General features: G+C 50.0%; 2 protein-coding genes across 9 annotated transcripts in view; both read right to left on the bottom strand.

The window, feature by feature from the left end:
- Positions 1-115: 115 nt before the first annotated feature.
- Positions 116-19373, bottom strand: AVIL (advillin). Of its 2 annotated transcripts, XM_022571669.3 has the most exons (19): positions 16015-19373; positions 14574-14648; positions 13696-13892; positions 12191-12299; positions 11988-12098; positions 11522-11724; positions 10982-11060; positions 10755-10853; positions 9921-10074; positions 9718-9818; positions 9094-9231; positions 8831-8989; positions 7848-8027; positions 6217-6362; positions 5963-6107; positions 4308-4496; positions 3612-3680; positions 2345-2461; positions 116-902 (listed from the first exon to the last, which is right to left on the bottom strand). In XM_022571669.3, the coding sequence occupies exons 1-19, from the start codon at positions 16150-16152 to the stop codon at positions 789-791; spliced, it is 2523 nt and encodes an 840-aa protein (XP_022427377.2). In that variant the 5' UTR covers positions 16153-19373; the 3' UTR covers positions 116-788. The 2 variants fall into 2 exon arrangements, with proteins under 2 accessions (XP_022427377.2, XP_089777070.1); XM_089920944.1 differs by having other exon boundaries at positions 9718-10074.
- Positions 19374-19466: 93 nt separating this feature from the next.
- The window catches only part of CTDSP2 (CTD small phosphatase 2), a 29191-nt gene continuing 25419 nt past the window's right edge, over positions 19467-23238 (bottom strand). For all 7 annotated transcript variants that reach the window (XM_089920933.1, XM_089920932.1, XM_089920935.1 and 4 more), the window contains one exon: positions 19467-23234. In XM_089920933.1, coding sequence (XP_089777059.1) covers positions 23109-23234 — 126 coding nt within the window. In that variant the 3' untranslated portion in view covers positions 19467-23108. The remainder of the gene's footprint in view (positions 23235-23238) is intronic.

Genomic DNA, 23238 nt, shown 5'->3' on the forward strand with positions numbered 1-23238 from the left:
GGTTCATTTGTTGATGTCCATAGCGTGCTTTGAAGGCTCTCTGCAGTGGTATACACACTGATTCTGTCCTCATTACTGAAATTAATAACACATGGCCCTGTTTCTCCTCTGGATAGTGGGGTGGGGATGGGTGGGGACTGAGGTTTCCTGGACAGCTGTAAGGCAGATTTTGGCATTCTTAGGTCAACAGGGATTCCAGTTATCCAGAGAGCTCACTCAGCAGTGCCTCTTTACTTGCCCAGTACTGAGACATTTCTCCCAGTAGAACAAAATAGTTATCATAATGGGCAGACCCAAAATACTGAAAAAAACCTCCCTTTTGCTCTTACAGGTATCTTTACTTGAAAATTTAAAAATCTCTGGCACATACAGTTCTGAGCATTTAGATTTTGACCTCAGGGTGTATATGTGAATAACTTCAGTGATTTGTGGGTTAAATAGGAAATACCGATCTTAAGATTTAAAACAAACTCAGGCCCTTGCCCCAATATTAAACACTTTAAACTTAGTTTTTTTGTTCTCTTACTTTTGACTTCTCCAGATTCCTGCAGTTTTAGTGCTTTCTGCTGAGGCCAGAAAAATTAAAAAGTGGGTAGCTAACATTTTAGGTACATAACAACTAAGGAACGCAGGGATGAGAAAAATGGAGAACATGCTGTGCTTTGCAGAGCCTCCTGTGTCACCGTTAAGTAGCTGGACGTTAGGCAGAAGTTAGTAGAGAAATTCTTTCCTGGTACTGGCACTCTGCTTTCTCCTGGCGTCTCGCAGTAGGCAGATGCCTTCTTCCCTCAGAAAAGCCCCTTTTCTTTCTTCATCTGGAGCTGTTTCCAGCCAGGCAGAGCAGCAAATTGCCCTCTTGTGATGCCAAACACAGAAACAAAGTCCTGTTCAGAGAGGTAATTCTAAGAGAGAAGACAAAGCTTCTAGTTAGAAGGAAGACCTAGCACCTGTCAGTGCTAACGGGGTCGGGGAAATGGGGCCAAGAGAGAGTCCCAGGTAGTTCCCTGAAAGGGGAAGTAGAATGATTTCTTCAGAAAGTTTTTAATAGACTTAAATTATTCATCGGAGAGTTCTTTGGCTTGTGGAGTCCCACCTTGGCCTCTGAAAGCCCTGGCTGGATTTGCGCACAGTCCCACCTGGCACCAGTGTCTTGCCAGAAGGACAAGAAATGGGTTATATATTATGTACAAGTTCTGAACATTAGGCTTTGGCTGAATGGAGAACTAAATTGATGGTTTTCCTTGCTTTCTGCCCTTATCTGCCATTTTTTATCCGGACATTTTCAAATGCAAGATCAGGTGGACCTTAATGAGAGCATAAAATTCTCCTAACATTTATTTATTAATGATTAATGAATATTTACTGTGCAAGTAAAATTATTAAGATATGGTCTCTGTTTTCAAGAAAGTTGCAGCCCAGATACTTAAGAGTTGGTTAGATAAGACACTGTGGAAAATCCAGAGGCCCTTCCCCTTCAAGGGGGAAATAAATTAGTTCATTCAACATGACTGTTAATTCAATCAGCTGAAACTTAAGGTGTGCCTGTGATCTGCTGGGCACCATTCTAGATGCTGAAAAGCTGAGAACGTGGGCGTGAACAAAACAGACAAGGTCCTTGCTCTTGAGGGTATCACTGGAGCGGGGCAGATAGACGGTGACCCAGTATAAAGGGACTATAGGCGGTGAGGGAGGCAGTGTCGGGGTGGTCAGGGGAGGCCTTCCTGGGGAGGTGGCATTGCAACTGAGACCTGAATAGTGAGGAGGAACTGGTTGTCTGATGATCTGGGAGAAAAATGTTTTCAGGCAGGAGCAATAGCAAGCATAAAGGCTCATGTTCGAGGAACGGAAAAACAGCCACCGGCTGAAGGGCGGGAAGTGAAGAGGGTAGTGGTCTGTGAGATGAAATCAGAGGTGGGCAGGGGCCAGATCGTTTGGGGCCTTGGAGGCCATCAGAAGAACTTTGGATTCTAAGTGTAGTGGGAAGCCATTCAGGGTGTTTTAAATAGAAAAGTATCATCTGTTGTAGAAGCCCATTGGTGGTTATGTGGGGAACAGATTGTAGGGCAGGGGTGGAAACCAGTTGGGGGCCTATGGCAGTGGTCCATATGGCTGGACCGTACTGGCAGCAGAGAGATGGAGAGCAGTGAATGGAAGCTAGCTGATGGATTGATGTGGGAGGTGAGAAAAAAGAAGCAAGAAGGAGCCCTGGGTTTTCGGCTTGAGCTCCTGGGTGATTCAGATGTCTACTGAGTGCTTTACAGTGTTCCAGATCTGTCCTAGGCTGTATACTGAGAAGGTGCTTTACTCATGGAGAGCTCCACGTACATCAGATGCAGCCACTCACCTCCTTTTTGGCAGGGTTCACATCCTCAGGCAACTCCTGACTCTGATTTTTCAACAGAACTTCTATGGGGTAATATTTTGGCTCAGAATTTAGGGAGAGGGTTGTGCCCCTCATATCCTAGGGAAGATAAGAATGTAGACACTGGATAAGACTCTTCAGGTCTGTGCCGTTGAAGTTCTGTGTTTATAATATTTAAATTTTGGTTTTTACCACTTCATACTTTATAATCATCCTTTAGAACAATGGTCCCCAAAACTGGCTGCATGTCAGAATCATCTGGGAATCTAAAATATTCAGATTTTAGGGTCCTTCTTGGGAAAGTGATTCAGTAAGTCTAAGGTAAATCCTGTATAGCCAGTTTGGCGTAGATGTTTTGCTTGAACATCATTTAAATACTGTGATCACATTCCTTCTATTGGTACTTTTACTTGGGCTCTACATTTCCAGTCTTCAAATGACTTCAAATTCAAGTCATACTTCTTTTAAATACTTTTTAAAGATGCTACATTGCCATTAGCTTTGAAATCTTGAGTTTGTGCACAAAGGACAAAACTGCCAGATGGTTCGGACAGTGGTGCCATGTACTTGTCCTGATGTTAAAGAGCTGTTGGATTCCTGGCCAGAAGCTCCACTTCTTTTGGCCATTAAAATAGGGGTAAAAGGGCTTCCCTGGTGGCACAGTGGTTGAGAGTCTGCCTGCCGATGCAGGGGACACGGGTTCGTGCCCCGGAGGATCCCACATGCCGAGGAGCGGCTGGGCCCGTGAGCCATGGCCGCTGAGCCTGCGCGTCCGTAGCCTGTGCTCCGCAACGGGAGAGGCCACAATAGTGAGAGGCCCGTGTATCGCAAAAAACAAAAACCAACAACAACAACAACAAAATAGGGGTAATGGCCTGAGTTTCTGTGGACGCCCCTGTCTGAAACTGATAAACATTATCATGTGGGTTAGAAGCTTATTATTTCTGAAAAATACTAACAGTAAGTTTAATCTGTCCTGAATGACAGAGAGAGTTGAATAATAAAATTTGGTTTTGTTTTCATTGTTTTTTTAAACAGCAAGTCTGTTCTAAATTCTGGAAGGCAGTAAAATAAGGAACTTGGCTCTGAGACCTGCATTTCTACCGATTAAAACAATCTTCATATCAAAATAGACCACCAGAGTCATACTAAGAAGGACATGATAGGATTTTGGCCATGTTGCATCTGTAGCATTTGCTGTTTCTCTCTGGCTCTGGTTGTCTGTGAATAGCTCCTCCAAGAAACTCACAGCAGTGATTCTCGTGATAGCAGCAGCGTCTCCCAGCTCTTCTTTTAACTGTTCATATGATTTCCCTGCCTGAAAAGAAGAAATAGAAAATACAGCATGAGATGCTGCTTATAGGGGAGGGACATGTCAGGCCTGGTCTGTACCCTCGAGAGAAGCAAAAAAGCCAGGGGACAGAAGACATTTCAGGGATAAGCAAAAATGAAAATCCCCCCTTCTGGGTCTGTGCAGGGTTGGGAGGTACTTAAACATGGTCTGCATTCTTTGCTGGTGGCCCCTCAATGCTCCATACTAAAAGCAGTTGACTAGGAGTCAGTAAACCTGGCTTCTTTCCGCTGGTTAATTGTGACTTCAGACAAATAACTTCTCCTCTGAGATTCCTCATCTGTTAACACAGGAAACTGTTCCCTAGCTATCAGGATGTAGAGCTCAAAGAGTAATGTGTGTGGATATACTTTATAAACTTTATTACGTTTTCACACACTGCTTGCTCCTGAGGCAAGCTGTGAATTCTCTAACTGGACTTAGTGCCCTGGTGGGCTCGAAAGAGAAAGAAAGTAAAAAGCAGGGAGGGGAGAGGGAGTGGGGGAGATGCGGTCCTGGGTTTACTAAGCCCTTGAGTACCCCGCCATCCCACTGAGCTCTTAGTGCCGAGCGCCCTGGCAGTAAGCACACCTTCCTGGTCCTCTCTGTTCTTACGTTCCAAATGTGAGGGTCCCAGGCCAAGAACCAGCCTGTGAATATGGGAGGCTCAAACCCCTGTTTAATGATTAGGATTGGTGTGCCGGTGTCGCGGCCGCTGGGGTGAGTGTGCAGGTACTCCTGGGCGGTAGCAAGAGCGCTCTCCTTCTCTGTGGCGTTGGCCTCAGCCCCAATCCACAAGAACACCTGTTGTTGTAGAGATTATTTGTTATTGAGCTCATACCAAGGGCTAAGTATCAGTACTAGATCATACGTGCTGCCCTGTCTTTCCCTGTCAGTAGTTCACAGCCTCATCAGAGTAAAGCTTTTCTCAGATTCATTTTGATTTATGTATCTCCCCAATCTACATCTCCAGTCCTGAACTCTCTCTCTCTGAACTTTAGCTTCCTGGATCCAGCTTCTTGCAAAACACCTCCTCTTGGCTGACTCCAGGCACGTCAAGTGTAACACCCCCCAAATGTAGCTCTTTTCTAAACTTGTATCTGTGTCTCCATTCTTGGTGAATGGTGTCCATTCAGTCACCCAAGGCAATAACCTGGGAGTCATCCTAAATGCCTTCCATAACACCAGGACTTAGCTAATTTACCTCCTATGCTTTTGTCCAGTCTGTCACCATCCCTCTGTCTCTACTCCACAGCTCCTGTGTGGGCCGGCAGCTGCTCTTACTGGACTAGGACAGTGGTCTGCTGATAGGTCTCCCAACATACAGTCTTTTTCCTCACAAGCCATCCCTCCTCTCCTACACTCGCCAGAGTGATCTATCTAAAGCCCAGTCTGACCATGTCACTCGCCTGCTTAAATTTCAGTAGCTTTCCCGGATGAATTTCAAACTTCTTGACGTGGTAGGTAAGGCCCACCCCTACTTCTTTAGCTCCACCTCTAGCGTGCTCTTCAACTCTGTCTTATGCTCTGACGATACTATTTGTAGTTCCCTGTATACTAGACTATTCATGCCTTGGTTTTCCTTTGCCTGAATGCCCTCTTTACCTGATTAATGCCTGTTTATCCTTTGAGTCTGGGAGCCATCTCCTCCAGAAAGTCTTCACTGAGCCCCTAAACTGTGTTGAGTGCCCCTTATTTGTGCTCCCATGGCACCTCATACATACCTCCCTCATACTAAAATGATGTTTCTATGTCCGGTCTCCTCCACCCCCGCTCAGCCTTAAACTCTGAGAGTAGGATGAGGCCCTTGGCCTTGGTGACACCACACCTGGCACAGTGATTAGAACAGACAAGGTGTTGAGTATGTTTACTGAGCCAAACTGAAGAAAATGGGATGTGGTGAAGGGGTGGCCTTGAAGATACGCTTTCATATCCCTTTGTTCCCTAAAAGGCCCATATCCCTGGGTGTGGAGCCTGCTGCCCTTGGTCCTGAGAGAACGGAGTGCATGATGATAGGATGGCGTGATTTTCCTAAAGCAAAGTGGGAAAATTCCCAGGATGGTGAGTTTTAAACAACATTCTAGTCTCTCCAGCCCTGGCAAAAAGCAGGTTCTTCCTTTGGTCACCACTGACAAATGTTTGATTGGCTTGGGGATGGTCCAGGGCTACCCTGGCTTTATGTGGGGGGGGTTGGGGAGAGGTGCTACACAAAAAATAGCCTAAAGCTTGAGGATCTTTGTCATTTGTTCCAAGCTCTCTGGCTGTCTTACCTGGTCCCAGGTATCCAGGAGCATCACGTCATCTGGGTTCAGGTCATCCTGGGTGAAGTCTGTGATCTCAGTGACAATGAAACGGCCAGGCTTATTGGAACATTCAAAGAGACGGGACTGGACATCTAGGATTTCCTGCTGTAGTCTGCAATACAGTCCATTTAGTAGAGGAACTGAGCTGCTTAGAAATCATGTGCAGTTCACAAGTCTGTAGGCAGGGGGAGCCAAGAGGAGGGGATGCTGTGGTCCTGTACCTTTTGTCATTGGCATAGGGAGTTTTTCCTCCCAGCAGGTCCCAGAACTCAGCTGGCTCCTGGCCCTCAGCCACTGTGTTCTCGGTGCCATCACAGAGAAGCCCGGCCAGCTCCTTAGCCATTGCCCGCTCATCCCCACTAGACCCCTGAGAGTGGGATGGGGAGAACACAGATGTTAGCTGCACACAGGCACGTTGATGTGGGAAAAAAGTGTCTGAGACTAATAGCTCAGTGCAGCCAGGATCATCTACCAAGCCACAGTACCTCAGGACGGGGAGATAGATAGGTTTGTTCTGGTGCTGGGAAGGGCAGGGGGCAAGGGGCGGGGGCACGGAGGAAAACAGTGGTGGCAAAGGACAAGACTAAACTCTGAAACCCACAGTGGATATTGACAAGTCACCTTTGTTTTGCTTTCAGTTGGAATTTTAGCACCTACCTTTGACTATTTTTTAAGAGAAAATTTAAGTGTATTTTAAAAATTATATACAGGAAAATTCACTCTTTTTGCCGCAGAGTTCTGTGACTCCTGACGAATGCATAGAATCATGCTACCACCACCACAACAAAAACAGAACAGTCATCTCACCACTGCAAAAAATTTCCCTCGGGCTACCTCCCCCTTTGTAGTCAAACCCTCCCTGAATGCTTAACCTCTGGCAACCACTGATGTGTTCTCCATCACGATAGTTTTGCCTTTTCCAGCATGTCATAAATGGAATCATACACTGTGTAGCCTCTGGGCTAGTGCACTGTGCACTTAGCATAATGCATTTGAGATTCATCCTTGCAGTTGTGGGTATCAACAGCTTGTTTCTTTCCATAGCTGAGTAGTATCCCATTGTGTGGATGCACCGCTGTTTGTTTATCCATCCTCCAGTTGGTTTGCTTCCAGTTTTTGGTGATTACAAATAATGGTGCTATAAACATTTGTGTACAGGTTTTTGTGTGAAGATAGTTTTTTATTTCGCATAGGTACATACCCAGGAATGGGGTTGCTGGGTCATACGGTACGTGTATGTTTTATAAGAAACTGTCAAATTGTTCTCCAAAGGCCATATTTGCATTCCCACCAGCAGTGTGTGAGAATTCCTATTGCTTCGCATCCTCGCCAGCACTTGATATTATCTTTTTTTTTTTTCAGTCATTCCAATAGGTGTGTAGTGGTATCTCATTGGGGTTTTCATTTGCATTTCCCTAATGACTAACGATGTTGAGCATCTTTTCCTGTTCAGTTCTCTTTTGCAAAACAATTTTAGTGCTTTCTAATGCAGACGCAATCTAAATTGACAAAAATCACATTTTTAGTGTTTCTGTTCAGTGTTCATGGCCGTCCTGTTACAGTCCACCAAACTGGTGTGGAAAGATTGACTTATCCAGCCTGCATCCAGCCTCCATGTGTTTAGAGGTTTATGGAGGGTCTCCTGGATGTAAGCAGTGTGTTAGTGAGTTTCTAATTAGAGGCCTAATTGTGGGGAACATTGTCAGTCCCTTTGAAGATCCTTTAGGAAAGGGTTCCTTTTTTTGAGGACTGCTCCAGCCCACTCTTTAGTTCCTTTGCCCTTGCTGACAGGAGGGTTGGTGCAGGGCTGGGCTCTGAGGGGCTGGTATGACCACTGGGCCAGCCATCCTACCTTGCCATGCCACAGGTAGTGCTCTGCCTGGGTCCGCAGCAGAAAGACATCATTGGAGTTTAGGGAGGAGGTGAAGGCTGGAACCTCCACCGCTTTGGTGTTAGATTTGTCATTTCCTTGAATCTGGAAGAGCCTTACCGGAGGATCGGGCTGGGCATTTCCCTTCCTGGAAGTCCCACCCTAGAGAGAGAGAGAAAAGCAGCGTCTGGAACTAAGGTGCACCATGTGCGCCGGGCACTGGTCTAGCATAGTGGAGAACATGGATGTGTTTGACACCGTCTTTGCCCTCAAGGAGCGTCTAGGCTAACTGGGAGAGGTTGAGGTGAGCTGGAGTTATGGTACCAATAGTATTAGCTTTCATTATGAGACCCTGATTATATGCCAGGCTCTTTGCTGGTGCCTTATCTACATCATTTTATAGATCCTCATAATAACTTTGTGAAGTAGGTATTATTATCCCACAGTGCAGATGGGGAAACAGGCTTAGAAACTTGGCTAATAAATGACAAGACTAGGACTTGACCACAGACTTGTGTATATCAAACATGTGACATTATACATTCCTGGTAGTGCTTCAGCCAGGGCTTCATGGAAGAAATGGAACTTGAATCTGAAGGGGCACATTCTCTGGGGGAGGTGGACAGGTACATAGGTGGACAGGATATGGCACATCTGAGGTCTAACGAGGACACCCACCTGACTGGCGTGGAGTGTGTAGGCTAGGGAGCTGAGGGTGATGTGCCTGCACAGGTAATATGGGTCAGATTATAAAAGACCTTGAACACGAATTAGGCAGTGGTTTGGACTTGAAGCCCTAGGCAGTCGGGATTCACTTCAGTGTCTTTAGAGAGATTCACCCCCTTCTTGTCTATGTCTTCCCCAAGCCCTGCTCTCTACCCCTCCTCTCCTCTACTGTAGTCTCCTGCTGACCTGCTGGTTCTGAGCATTCTGCTTATGGTATAATTTTATCTGAGGGCTCTCACCTCAAAGATAACCAGCTTTCCTCTGAAGATGGCCATGAAGTGGCGTGGCTCCTTCCCCATGGTAACCCGAACCTGCACAGGGGCCCCATCAAACTGCCGGTCCACCTCCACTGCCTGGTATGCCGAGGCTGCCAGCTCATCCTGTGAGGCGTGGCGGCCCTGTAGTGGTGAGCGGGTGCGATGGGTCCCTGCTACCCCCGGCCCTAGCTCAGTGGCCAGAGGAGGCGCCAGGATCCAAAGCTGAGAGGCTGCCCCAGGCCTACCTGCCAGATGTACAAGATGTAGTGCGGCTTCCCGTGCATCTCGTACGTATAGAGAACCAGATAGCAGTCTCCCCCATAAAAGAAGCCATACCACTGATGCTCCACGGGGACCAGCTCCAGGTTTTCAATTCTCCAGACCTAGGCATAGAAGGAGACACAGTTCCCCAGAGATGGGAGTCCCGTGAAGAAACAGCTACCTGGAGGGAACTGGGCCATGCTTAGCAGAGAATCCAGGTGGGTGAGGCACTAACGTCCATTCAAAGTACACCTTCCCCCTCTGGTGCTTCTTTCCAGTGGTGAGGGCTTATCACATTTGCATGATTTGAATCCCAAGAACTGGATCGTCCCTGGTCAGATGCATCCCCATCATGGCTCAGAGATGATTTGAATATGTCTGCCAGGTGAGTTATTGATAGCACACTGGAGTATCTACCTTTCACTTCCGTGAAGAATTGTGGGAAAACCCTGCAGACTCAGACACCTCTTTGAATAGTCCTGAGGTGCCAGAGGTGGAAAGGAAAGGAAAGCAAAGCAGACACGGAATCACGTGTCCCTTCTGTAGAGCAGGGCAGCCAGGAGGGCCAGTGCTGCCGCCTGCCCTGGGATGTGGGTCACTGGGCTTACCTCAACGTTGCCGTTGCCGTCGTCGACCATTCTTTCCTGGGCTGCCACCTCTGGTTTGGTGTGCAGCAGAGTCACATCAAATTTATCCTGGAAAACGTTAGCTGCACGGAAGGGGTTGGGAGAAGCCAAGTGAGCAAAAAGCACCTGTGCCTGCCTTTCTACAGAGTCCCGGCAGTGAAAACACGATCTGGGGGCAATCTTACCGATTTCACCAATGCTGAACGTTTTCCCCAGACCCACGGTCTGTTCCTTCACTGACCACTTCTGGAACAGCTGCTTGAACATGGCTGACTCGGCACCGTCACTGACGGTCTCCACGTTGGTACTGCTGGGGTAGCCCTTCATCTTGATGAAGTTCTGCGGGTGCCCCCCCCCCCCAAAGGACAGGTCAGTCCGGGAGTGCACTGGGCTCTTGACTTGGCTGGTGATTCAACCCTGTGAAGCCAGTTGGTAGGACTGTTCCCTTCTCAGAGTCAGAGTCAAATTCTAACTCACTTCTGTCTAGGGACCAAGTCATCTGCCTCAAGGAAAGGACTGAGTAGAACATTCTGACATCTCTTCATTGGCCTGTCATGGTTATTACTGATTTTTTTTTTTTTTGTAAGATCCTCTATTCTGTGTTACTTCAGCACTCCTGTACTCTACTGACTTTGTATCACCTTCATTTGCCCCTTTTTTGCTTTGTAAGTGCATCCTGCCTCGTTCATCTGCATGGGTCTGCATAATGTCATAAGCTCCTTGAGGACAGGGCCATTGCCCTTGATATGTGACACCTCCTTCAATAATAACAGCCACCTTTTACTGAGCAGGTGTGTGCGCCAGGTATTGTTCTGAGTGCTTTATAAATGTTACTTAATCCTCACAACAACCCCAGGAGATGGCATTAAACCTGGATTTGAATCCCAGTTTGTCTGACTTTGAAGTTATGTATGTAACTGCGATGTTCTATACTCTGGTGCCTAATATGGCTCTCTGAGCACATCTGATGTGTTATGGACAGAATTTTTTGGACAATATTGCACATCCATAGCTCCTACCAGAGCTTGAGACATGGCCATCTGTTTCTCAACCTTTGTGGCTCCTCTTCCTTTCCACACGTAGATCTTGGTTCCACTTTGGTCTAGGATGTAGCAGTCCTGAAGCAGACGGTCAGGGATAAAAGTGGTTACTCCTGCCCAAGACCATGAGGAAGGCCTTTCCCTAGGGTCTGCCTCTGAAGCCAGGTCTGGCTACCCCAAGCCAAGCCCACCCAAGCTCTACTTACATCATGGTTCAGTAAGCCCTGGACCAGAGGCCTCGTTGCTACATCTGTGACCGCCAGCTGCCCAGCTGAGTCTGAGACACTAGAGGAGGGGAGAGGTTAGCCTGTACCTTCTCTTCTACAAAGCATCGTGTAGTCAATCTGATATTGCATGGCTTTGTCTTAGAATGGAGTTTCTGGGTAGAGTTCAACTTCTTGCGACAGGCATGGCTTGAATGCAGACAGGAATGTGATGGACTGTGTTCTGTGGAGGAGACTTTTGTGCATCTCTCTTCCGAACGTTATGCTGTCCACATCCCTAGGTACATATAGATCTGAGCAAAGGAATGGTCTCCCCCAGAGACCAGGAAGAGTTGCTAACAAGAGCAGATGGTAGCTGCTCAGGGAACACCGAGCTCCTTATAGAAGCTGCATTTGAAAAAGACTGAAAGAAAGCCAGTCACCTGTACCCCAAACGAGGAGCGAAGCAGAAGTGCTGGTTTTCTGGGGGGACACCTTCCCCCTACCCCAGCTTCCAGCCAGCAGCCAGGCTTAGCTACTCACTGATACAGCGTGATATTTGATTTCTGCTGCTGATCTGTGATCTCATCGGGGACCGCAGGCTTGATAATGGAGTGCCGGCCGAGGGTGTCCTGAAGGACCTTCATCAGCTCTGGACTGGCCGCCTCCTTGTCTCCTTCGATCACTCCTATTTCAGCACGGCCCCCTCGCTCCCTGTCCCGAATATGCTTTGCCAGGAGCATAGCCTGTAAAGAAGCCCGAGGACCGGAGGAGCAGCCTGGATCCCAGACACAGGAGTTAACCCTGATGCTGAGTCGCAGGCTCACACACGTGGCCTGTCTCTGAAACAGATGCTGCTCAAAGGCAGGGGTCTGGCTTGAAGGGCAGGAAAGAGCCAGTGAGGAAAGAAGAAGGAAAGGGCAACTGAGGGAGTGCAAGCCCGAGAGGCCCCGCGGGGGGTGGGGGGGGGGGGGGGGGGGGAAGGAAGGAGCAACAGAACAGGCCACACCTTCAGACGCTCCCTGCTGCTGCTCTCTGGGCCATTCCACTGGATGATGACCTTCCCAAGGTCCAGCAGGAAGACATCACCTCGGTTAAAACTGTCCCAGCTCATTTCCACCTGCAGGGGAGAGGTAGACATTATGTAGGAGGAGTTCTTAGGTGCTAGGCGGAGAGGCCCTGGGCCCAGGACAGACAAGGGGCAGGACTTACCTCGGTGGCCCTGATGTTTCTCTTCCCCTTCACGTGCAGCAGCCGCTTCACATCGTAGGTATTGGTCTCCACGTGCTTCATCCCGGAGGCCACACCCCCCTTCTTGTAGCTGAGGGAACATCCGTTATTTATTGAGCACCTGCTATGTGCTAGGTACTGGGGAGACAGTTGTGGATCACACACATGCAACCTCTGCCCACGTGGGTGACGACAGTAAATGAGCCAGGTAGACATAGATGCTGGTCACCACTGCCACAGAGGGGCACTCAGACAGCGTGTTCAGGGCAGTCTTCTCCGAAGGACTGACATTTGAGCTGGGATATTAAGAGTAGGAACCAACCACCAGAGGACTAGTTCTCCAGACAGAGGGTGCATCACTGATGAAGTCCCCAGAGCACAGAAGAACTTCTTTTGTTTCGTTCTAGAAACTGTCGCGTGTGATGGGGAGAGGGGCACAAGTCAGGCGGGAGCAGAAACATTAATGACACCGTGGCCTTAAAAACCATCTCACTCCAGGAATCCGCTCTCCCGCCTCTGGCCCTCACCCCAGCCCAGCCTCCCCCAGGGGTCCCATACGTGAAGGGCACGCAGAAAGCCACAGGGAGCAGAGGCTTCCCTGGTGACTCAGTGTGGTGCTCTGTGCCCAGTAGGTCCTCAGTGGGGACTGCTGACCTGCAAGAAGCTGGCCTTGGACCAGCCTCAGAACTGTCAAGCTCATTGGAATTCCTTTTTCTTTTCAATCTCAAGTGCAAAGTTTTGAGGTAATCAAGCTCCTCAGTTTGTGGAAGGTTTTCACCATTGGCCTTTATGAGACCCCTCTCTTGTAGTAAGTATTTATGTGTTCCCTTTTATCTGTATACCCTACCCCCCTTTCTCTCCCCGCCATAGGCATCCATTCTAACAGTTTAACATCAGTCTTTTTATTTTCATTCTGGTAAAATGTGGCCTGTTGTTTTGAGTTTATGTATTTTTTTTAAAACAGAAATTGGCATTCTGTTCTATATTTCAAGCCTGTTTCTACCTGTGCTCCCTAAGCCCCATGTTTTTAAGGTCTGTCCACATGTCAGATGTGCCTCTAATCTGTTGCTTCCAGCTGTGGCACTGCACTCCGCTGTGTCGCGGAGTGTTTTTCCTGTCCACATTGCCTGCAGCTTCCCACCACCACTAGTGTGAACGTTCTGGTTCATGTGCCCTTGTGGACCTGGGAAGGCGAGGGCTCCTTTGGGTCACACGCCGGGGGGTGAGATCTGCCCCAGTGGCAGCAGACTACTCTCTGGAATGTTGGGCCAGTTCTCACTTGCACCAGCAGGGCACCTGTCTCCCCAGAGCGTCGACGACACTTGGCGCCTCTCAGCTCTCTGATTTACGCTGCTCTAGTAGGCGGAAATGATGGCTTTGTTTGGATTTGCATTTCTCTGATGACTTTCTTCATATACATTTTGGCCCTTTTGGTTTCCTCTTTGGTAAACTGCGCTTACGTCCTTGCTCTGTGCATAGCTACTCACATGATGCCCTGCTTGAAGTAGCCGCGGAAGGTGTCGGACTCGTGGCACTGGACCTCCCGGTGCTGCACGGGGCTGCCCCCCAGGTAATCATCCAGCTGCGTAGTGTAGATAGCTGCGCAGCTCTTCTCATCCTGCGAGGAGTCCTTCCCAATCCAGAAGTGGATGTCCTGGGAGAGGATGCTGCCCATTCTCCGGGTCTGGGATGTAGTCAGAGAGATCAGGTCAGGGGCCAGCTCGCCTCCCCTTCGCTGCTGGCCCTTCTGGCGTGGGAAGAACGTGGCCTACGGTGACTTGTGTCCTGCCCTTGGCAGGCTCGGGGCCTCTCCCTCCCTGCAGTGGCCCGGGTGCAGACCTCCTCTGTGGCTCAAGCCCTGGCAGCGCAAATCCCTCCCCACATTTGGGGAATGTTGACAGCTTATTGTTCTCAAAATAAACAGAGACCAATGGGGATCTTTTCCGGGTTGGACTGCAGGCTTTTCTTGCTGCTCTTTCGCACCCCTGCGCTTGCACATCTGGCACAGCGCTGCTGTCCACCTGCATGGCTCTGTCAGTGCCGTCCACGTGGGAGATTGTTTCCTCCGCTAGATGAGTACTTCGAGGCCAGAGGTGGCCTTGTATCCACCTGGCCTTCCTTCACAGCACTGTGATCTGGGGTCTGGGTCCCAGAGGGAGAAGTGCTGCTGTAGGCGACTCGCTGAGGTTCAGACTGAGGGCCACACCCATACCCTCTGATGCAAAGTTTAAAACCCTGGCCTAAGAAACCCTTTGATAGTCAAACTGGAGGCCTGTTCTATATAAAAGCGAGGAAGAATCAAGATGGATACCAGATTAACCTCACGGGCAGATCTCCCAGTGGGGCCCCAGAGCATGGTGCTCACCGAGAGGATGATGTAGCAGTCCCCCTCATAGAAGGTGCCGTGGGCATTCAGGGGCACTAGTGCCAGCTCCATTTTCTGGAAGGACAAGGGGTGTGTATAGGCTGCATTCTTTCCCTCCTCCCCCGACCCCCCCCCAGGCCTCCCCCGCACGCCGTCATTTGACACAGGCGGCAGGGGAGAGTGGGGAGATGTCCCCACGGGGCGTGGCGGCCAGCCACAGGATTAGCGCGGTCACCCCTCTGGCTTCTGCTGAACTCCACCTGCCCAGCCCTGGGTCTGGATCTGGGTGCCTGTCCTCACCCCATCCTCCTCGCACCGCCTACCCGGCCTCATCTTGCTACACCGTGAAGAGCCTGTGTGCCGCCTCAGTCCTTTGCAGAGTTGGGTGTAAGCCCTCAAGTAAAAGCCTGTCTCTGAGCCGCTGCACCAGAGTGCCTCTAGCACTGACTCTGACCACCCAGAGCTGGCCAAGTTCTGACAGAATGGGGAGCCAGGATTCTGTGAGGCTCCGGGGGGGAGTGCCGGCCATGTGCAGGCTCCCTGCCAAGGGCTCTGTATTTGGAGTCTGGGTGGGAGCCCTGATGCACCTGTCACCAGCATGTGTGGCTTGTCCCAAGAGAGCCATTCCCATGGCCTCAGATGTGGACTTTCATCATACCTCCTAGTAGGTAAGCCTGCAGTCATGTTTGAGTGTATTCTGTGTAAAATACGTGTTAAATGTAAAAATGTTAAATATCCCCCAGTTTGCGTAACTCTTTTAGTACCTATTAGTTTTTAAATAAACCGGGAGCCTTAAAACAGTGGGAGTGACCTGGGCTCTCACAAGCTCTGAGCGGCTTGCTAGGGGGCTGTGACCCCCCTCGTGGTGGAGGATGGTGAGGTGGGGCATCATCTCTGGGTTTTCTGCAGCAGACCCACTTACTGGGCTCAGAGCAGGGAGGTGGGGTGAGGCTGCCAGGCCAGGGTGGTTCCCAACTATAGACCGTTAGAGCTCGAGGTCAGCCAGAGGGGCTCAAGCCCCGAGTGGGAGAAGGGATGAGCAGGGCACCGATCTGTGCTGTACCCGCCAAATCTTCCTACCACCTTGCAGGAGCCAGAGTGCCCCGTGGAAGACAGGTTCCATTGTCCTGACAGAAGCGGCCAGGTGTCTCAGGGCTCCGTGGGTGGGCCTGGGCCCCACCCATCTCTCCAGGGCATTTACTAGAAGTGCCGATGGCTAGATAAAAGGCAAGCCTATTTTTGCTTGGAGCCCTGCTCTCCAAGGCCAAGAACATTTCCTCCACCTGTCACCCGCCTGCTCTGAGCACCCAGGAGGGGTCAAGGATCGGAAAACGTGCCCTTTGGAGCTGCCTCTCACTGTTGATGAACCAGACAGGAGATCAAGGCACGTGGAGGGCCTTCAGCAGACCAGAGTCTTCTGCCCCCATCCAGCCCAGCTCACCTCTATTCTCCAGGTGATGATCCCAGGGTCGTTGCCCACAGCCTGAAAGGCACTGCTCAGAGACATGGCGCTTTGTCTTCCTGGGACTGAAACATCACAGAGCAAGCACGGAGATGACACGCCTCTCACAGCAGTCATCCAGCCAGTTTTCCTCCTAACTCACTTCCCAATCTCTTGTCAGCCATCCTGCCGTGTCCTTGTGGTGCATCCCTGCACTATCTCACAGTGATGCGGAAAATGACTTGTCCAAGTTCATGTCGTAAGGCTGGCTGGCCCAGGGATCCCCACCGGAAATTCTGCTTCCCACTTGCCACTTTCCTTGTTAAGAGCTCTGATAACACAGCCATGATTATTTACTGAAGGGGTGACAAATATGCTAAGCCCTGTGTTGGTTCACTTTATGTTCTCTCATTTAATTCTCATAAGCTGAGTATATTTTCTTTGTCTTACATTGTGGGAAAACTGAGGTTCAGAGAGGTTAAATAATTTACTCAGTATCACTAGAATGAAATCCATACCTGATCTTAAAATCTGTGCTCTTTTCTAGTTTCTGTGATGTACTGCAGCCCTTCCTAACTTACCTAAATTTAGTGGCACATGGGATTGAAAAGCTCAGGTCGGAATAAGTATTAACAAACTGGGTTTCCTTCTTTCATTCCCAGTCCCTCTAACTCTCCCAGACTCCCTGCTTGCCAGGTCCTCTCCACAGTCAACAATTTGAGCTTTTACTTCCCAGACTTTTTCAAGTAAACTATCCTAAAACTCAGACAACCCATTCTGCTTCTGTCACATGACTAATATATTCCCTGTGCCTCACAGAAGAGGGAAAGTGAAATGGCAGGGCTGGGCCTGGGACAAAGAGTTCAGGGTGCCAGCAGGGGCAGGTGGGCGTGGCCTGTGGGCAGATCCTCCCCCCGGCCCCTCCCACACAGACCCAGACAGTGGTGCTGTGGCCGCCCACAGACAGGGTGGGGAGAGGGAGGAAGAGGTCAAGAGAAGTATGGATTGTGTACCATCTCTGTTCGCAGTGTGTCTAGGGTTATTAAGCACCTACACATGTCCATGGCCACACAGGCTTTAAATAATGAAAATTCCTGCCTGGTTCTTTTTTTTTTTTTTTTTTTTTTTTTGCGGTACGCGGGCCTCTCACTGTTGTGGCCTCTCCAGTTGCGGAGCACTGGCTCCGAACACGCAGGCTCCGCGGCATGTGGGATCTTCCCGGACCGGGGCACGAACCCGCGTCCCCTGCATCGGCAGGCGGACTCTCAGCCACTGCGCCACCAGGGGAGCCCCTCCTGCCTGGTTCTTGCTCTCAAGGGGCTTGCAATCTGATTGATACACGTCACTGATGCTTCCAAGAGGCAAAGGAAAAAGGAAGGGCTTGACGAAGTTACATAGGATAAAGGAAAAGAAAAACAAAGAAAAAACAACCCCACCCAGAAAGGACTATCTGGGGTTTTGCTATTTGGAGGCATATTGTGCTTGTTAAGAGGAGCATGTCTGGCCATTCTTTTCTTAAGCCTTGGTGGATGAACCCAGGTTTGGAGAGTATGTGCCATTATCTAGTATGGACATTGGCAAAAAAACAAAAGAAAAGACAAACAAAAAACTCTCTTTGTCTACTGCTACAGCAGGACTAAAGCAGAGCAGTGATGCGGAGCTGCCAGTGTTTAAGGATTTAATTTGATAATTGGCACTGCCCCACCCTGTGCTGCTTAGAATTGCCAGGAAATATTTGTTCAGGTTTTCTTCAGACCCTAGATTTCAGTCATTAAAGGCAAATGCTGTGACCCAACTAGGGGAAGGGGACAAGGAATTCATTCCTTGGAGAGAGGTAAGAGTAAACCTGGTAAAAGTCAAACCAGCTGGCACTAATTCGAACTGTGAGTCCAGAGGCCAAAAGCAGTCCCATTTTCCAGCAGGGACTTGGCAATCAAAATGCTCACTGGGCCAGGGTCCCTGAAATGCAGGAGAGGACATGCTCAAAGCGGACTTTGCCATACTGGAACACCCAGGAAATGTGATTGGGGGACTGAGCAAAGTCCCCCAAAGCTCAGTCTCTCCCTCCCTCCTCCTCAAGTCCTAATTTATCAACTCAGCACCCTTTGAGACCACTGCACAAACCGCTGGGCGGGGTGCAGTTTTGAAATCCCAGCCTAAAAGCTGGTGGCCCTTAATTCTTACCAATACTCCTAGGAATGGACCCCAAGCACAGGAAGCTGGTTTAAATTTCTGCCTTGCCCCATACCATCTCTTTGAGATGGGTGAATCTTTCCAAGCTTTTGAAAGTGTCCTATGTTTAGTGGTCTCTAAAAAGCACCTCGACTTCTCAGCAGGAAGTTTGCAAAACTGGTCACAAACTCCTGGTTCAACCCTTTAAAAGCCTCATCCGAGAACACAAAGCCAAGGAAATTTTAATCTCTTTCTTTTGTTTCTTTCTAGTTCAAGTAAAATTGCTCTATTGATGTGCATCCATAAACCAAATAGAACTTACCTTGCCTTCTCTCTCAGCGGTCTTCCCAGTTTTCTGGCGGGTAAGCACTGTTGAGGAACCACCCAATGCTGGAGGTTCCAGGTCCTGCTGCCTTACCTTAGTAATGACTGCGCATACACTGGGTTATATTTGCTTGCGTTTGCATCCTAACCGCATTTTCCTAGTCCTGGCCAATCACAGCCAACCTAGCCCTGAGCTTGACTTATTCAAACCAGAGAGAAAGCTGTATCTGTTCCTATTCAAAACAGCAAAAACAAGAGCAGACTTTTAAAGGCTTCTTTTAACTCCAGCTCCACACCCTGATCTAACTGATTTTTTAAAAGTGCACAGCCCATCAATAATGCAGGAAAGAGGGTAGGAGGATATGAAATTTGCCATATTGTAGATATGAATGCATTACACTGATGACAGGAAGCAGGGGCTGGGGCTGCCCCCCGCCCTCCGAGTGCATGGGATGTCCAGGCTGGCAAGCACCTCCCGAGAAGCTCCTGGGCATTTCTCAGAGGGGAAGTCTGGGAGAAGGGCCTGGAGTGAGTTATTAGGTCATTCTGTTTTGCCCCTTGGGGTCATAGATCAGCCCAGTCAATATCTGAGTGCCTACTATGTGCCAAGAACCATGCCGGGCTCTGAGTTTCAAGGCTCCTAGTTTGGGGAAATCAGTAAGGGGCACAGAAGGAAGACTCTAAATCCCTTGGGGCTTCTGGTTCCTCCCCAGAAGTCAACAGGACACCAAGCATATGCTTATTAAGCACCTGGATGGCAATGCGGTTGATTCCACATGGGGGCCAGGGAAGAGCTAATGTAGCCCGACTTCTGTAACCTTGAGCAAAATCCCTGTGCTGAGTGCGCGGCTGGTCCCCCAGCTTGGGCACTCCAGCCTCATCATGACAGAGGCGTTTTAAGGGAAGAAGGGGGGGGTAAGTGCCCGAATGAACAACAGGAGGGTCAGGAGGCAGTGCCCATTCACGGATGGGTTTTTTAAACCCACTTTTATTCATTAATTGTAAGTAGTACAAATATTCCAAAAATATAAACAGACACTTAATGGCGTCCTACATTTCAAGTTTTTGAATACAAGTTTATCAAACCATGAACCTGTGAGCAAGGTAGTCAGAACCCCACAGCCCAGTCACATTGGGAAGCAGATCTCCCCCACCCTCCAAACGGTATCTTGAAGGGGGTTACGTGGCACAATGTGGAACATGTAAAATCTGAGATACTACAAGCAAAGAAGCTCACGGGGCGCAAAGAGGAGGGTCTGCTCCAGGGGCAAGCCCCACAGCAGTAGAGGAATGGTGCAGGGGGCCAGACCCCTGCCTTCCCTCCCCTGCTTGAATGCAAGTATTTACCAGTATTAAAATAAAAGGACAAAACTAAAACCCCATTTTACGAAAAAGGCGACTGAGGGACAGTAGTGGCAAGTAACCGACTGAAGACCTGAAGGGGAAAACAGGCTTACTTTCCGCGGACACTTGACCTGTCTGGGACATGGGATACAGGACAGCCTTACGGGGGGTTTGCCTTATTGAATGAGGCCTCATGAACAGGGTAGGGGGTAGCAAAACAGAACGGGATCCATTTCCCAGGGAATGACTGCCTTTAGACTTCCCATGCTTTTAGCACAGAGAAGTTTCTGGGCCACTGTTAACAGAGGTGAATTTATAAAATGGTCAAAATCTTTGGGAGGCAGGAGGGAATTAAACAGAAGGTCCCAGGTTAACTGAAGGCAAATTTACTCAACCTCGCTATAGTAAGGGACCCATGGACCTACAGAGTGTCCCCTCTACAATGTGCAGAGTGGAAACTCTTACCTGACCCTTTCCAAACCGGTCCTGTGTCCAAAGCTCCCCCTATGAGAGGGACACGAACATCAGGCTTTTGATTTAGAAGCCCAATCAGAGAGACACACTGTGTCCCTGAAGAGGCACCTTAAAGAACTGAACCTGGCAGGTGGGCAGATTCCTGGCACGGCGTGAACTGGGGTCGACCAGGCCTGGTGGCCTATTGCTTCCCGAAGACCAGCCTCAAACAGGAAGGGCTGGTAGGAAACCCCGGAAGAGATCCTGGGGTGAACTGGCTCCCTCTCAATCTTGCCTTCCTTCAAAACTGAGTCTGGCCTGATTCCTCTAAGGAGCACGTCTTGCAGTCATCTCTTGCCCCTAACACACTGTGAAACTGGAGACCAGAAGGTGCATAATGACTTCAGGCTGGCTCTGGTCCACACCGATGGACCCTGCTTAGACCTATTTGGCTGAGCTGCCTCTCCAGGGAAGGGAGGAGAGGGTGAGTGGGGGTGTGGCATTTCCAGTGAGGAACTGCATGGGGGCAGGGCAGGGTTCTGGCGAGAGCGAGGCCTATGGAGCCAGGCTTCATGCAGAAGCAGCGGGGACACTCCCACCAAGCCATCCTGGGCTCTGGTCATGAGTCCCTTGGAACACTTGGACAAGTCTGATAGGAAAGCGGGTGGCACCAGCTCTTCCTTCACCTGGAGGCAAGGAGACCCAAAGCAGGGCAGAAAGGGGCCTCGGAACTGGATCAGCTTAGAGCCTCTTATTGCTTATTTAGTCAGAAAAGCATAGCTGGACCCCATGGCAGATTTGGCCCAAGGGCTAATCCTTAGGATGGGGCTTGGGAGAGAGGCCCCTCCTGCAATATTAGGATAGAGGCCTAGGCCAGGGCCTTAGAATCAGAAGCTCCCATTTTCCTTCAGGAGGTGTCGCTCCTGGCCGACCCTGGAGCCCTCTTCCCCTACCTGCATGAAGCAGGATCCCACAGGCACCAGGGAATGATGCCTGGGAAATGATCACATGGGCTTTGGGGACCCTGTTCTACTCATGTGACACCAAAGGGAAAGACAAAGCCTCACAACCTTGGGACAAGGAGGGGAGGTGGCATCACAATGCTAGAGAAGGATGCTAGGCGGTCAGAACGCCAAGCTGCTGCTCCACCACCTGGTCCCGGCTAGCTCCTCACACTGCCCTAGTGTGTGGCCAGTCTGAAAAGGATAATGGGGGAAAGTCCTGAGTGGGCGGTGTTCTTGCACCTGAAGCAACTTACAAATGCTTTGTGACATCTGCCTCCAGGGAAAACAGAGAGGGGGATAGGAACCCCCTCCCGCCCGACGGAGGGAGGAGAGGCCATGGCTAAGGCAGTGATGCTGAAGTGGGGCTCCCTCTAGGGGATCCCTTGTGCTCCCAATTACAGCAGCACCTCCCCTTTTGTTTTCCATCCTGGGGAAACTTCCTTTGTGTGACTTATTTTTTAAAGCATTCACTATTAAGAAACTTTGAAAGCAAACAGACACGCAAAGCGCAGGTGTGTGAAGAGCTCACTCACACCTGTTACCATTGGCAGGAGGCACGTGCGTTACGTTGGCAAACTAAACGGTGAGAACACCCAGCCCCTCAGCCCAGGAAACGCAGGCGTGCCTGAGACCCTGGAGAGAAAAAGCAACAGCCAGGAAGGACGAAGACACCCGGCCCTGGGGGAAGACACGAGAGAAAAGAGCCCTGCCCAAGAAACAGGTGGGTGGGACCCAGAGCGCCCTTCCCAGGCTTGGGGACAAAGTCCCTGCGGCAGCACCAGCACAGAATGCCTGAAGAGCAGACTTCGGGACACATCTCGAGCCCAGCTGACCTACAAGCCAAGGGGACACACACACTCATGCCCTTGGGATTCTCCTCTTCCCTGCACCGCCAAGGGCCTCCCACGTTCACCTCAGGCCCAGGACTGCAGCCCTGTCAGAAGCAAAACAGCCCCAACACTCCATATTTCGAAAGAGAATTTTAAAACGGAGTCAAAAGAACGGAAATCAGTTATCTGTCCTCTTCCAGGGCAGGGAGAAGACCTCCTTCCCCACAGGTTCAAGACTATGGCTAGGTGATGAGGAAGGCAGGCCCGGCACCCAAGCCTTGGGGAGACACAGAAAGGGCCTGAGCCAGGCACTCGGCCAGAGGCTAGTGCAGCCCTTGGGCCACAGGACCTGATGGCCACTGGGGCTACCAGTTCTGGATACAAGCTTTCATCTCCCCAGAAGTGTCGTCTTTCTGTCTGCAGCAGTCGGCTAGAGAAAGGCTTCAGGAAGATGTGTGCCTGGGGTACCCGAAGGCAGCCTCTGACCCTACCTTTCTCCGTGGCATAAGCCTTACAATGCTGAGGAAAGGCCATAGGTTTGGCGACGGAGCCTTCAATGGTCTTCATCCCTATAGAGCTCGGTGGCTCTCAGGGTGACAGGAGAGGAGACAAACTAACTTGGGGAGAGTCTTGATCATTCACTTTCTCCCCCAACCTGAAACACTTATATCCCGGGACCACAGTTCAAGGCAAGAAACACACACACACACACACACACACACACACACACACAAATACACACACTCACATCTCGGGAACCCAACTCAGGGAGCAGGCAGCTCTGGGTATCGCTGGTCTGACATCTGCCCACTCAGCATCTAACCTGTCCTAAAGCTCTTTGCAATCACTTCTATTTCCAGGTCTCATTTGGTGAGACGCTCCAGATTCCGCTCTGTCAGGCTGATCATAAAGGCACAGTGTAGGAAAGTCCCCTACTGGGATGGCCATTGCTTGGCGGCAGGGAAGGCTAAGGGGCCCGCAGCTGCCCAAGGCTGGTGTAGACATCCTCTGCTGCGCTCAGCTCCTCAAAGACTGGGATCAGGTTCAGCAGCTCAGTGTCTGCCATGTCATCAAACCAAGACTGCACAGGCACCTGG

Source organism: Delphinapterus leucas, chromosome 11 (assembly GCF_059928025.1).
Source record: "Delphinapterus leucas isolate spDelLeu-1000000601 "Yukka" chromosome 11, BTC_Dleu_Yukka2, whole genome shotgun sequence".
In the NCBI taxonomy this organism is placed as follows: domain Eukaryota; kingdom Metazoa; phylum Chordata; class Mammalia; order Artiodactyla; family Monodontidae; genus Delphinapterus; species Delphinapterus leucas.

What these genes read in the sequence shown, in the direction of transcription:
- AVIL (XM_089920944.1), bottom strand. Translation starts at nt 16,152, where the DNA reads ATGACTGCTGTGAGAGGCGTGTCATCTCCGTGCTTGCTCTGTGATGTT. An exon ending in TCATCACCTGGAGAATAGAG is followed by an intron (nt 14,649 to 16,014) that starts GTGAGCTGGGCT and finishes TTGTCCTTCCAG; the next exon opens with AAAATGGAGCTGGCACTAGT. An exon ending in ACTACCTGTGGCATGGCAAG is followed by an intron (nt 6,363 to 7,847) that starts GTAGGATGGCTG and finishes TCCCACTCTCAG; the next exon opens with GGGTCTAGTGGGGATGAGCG.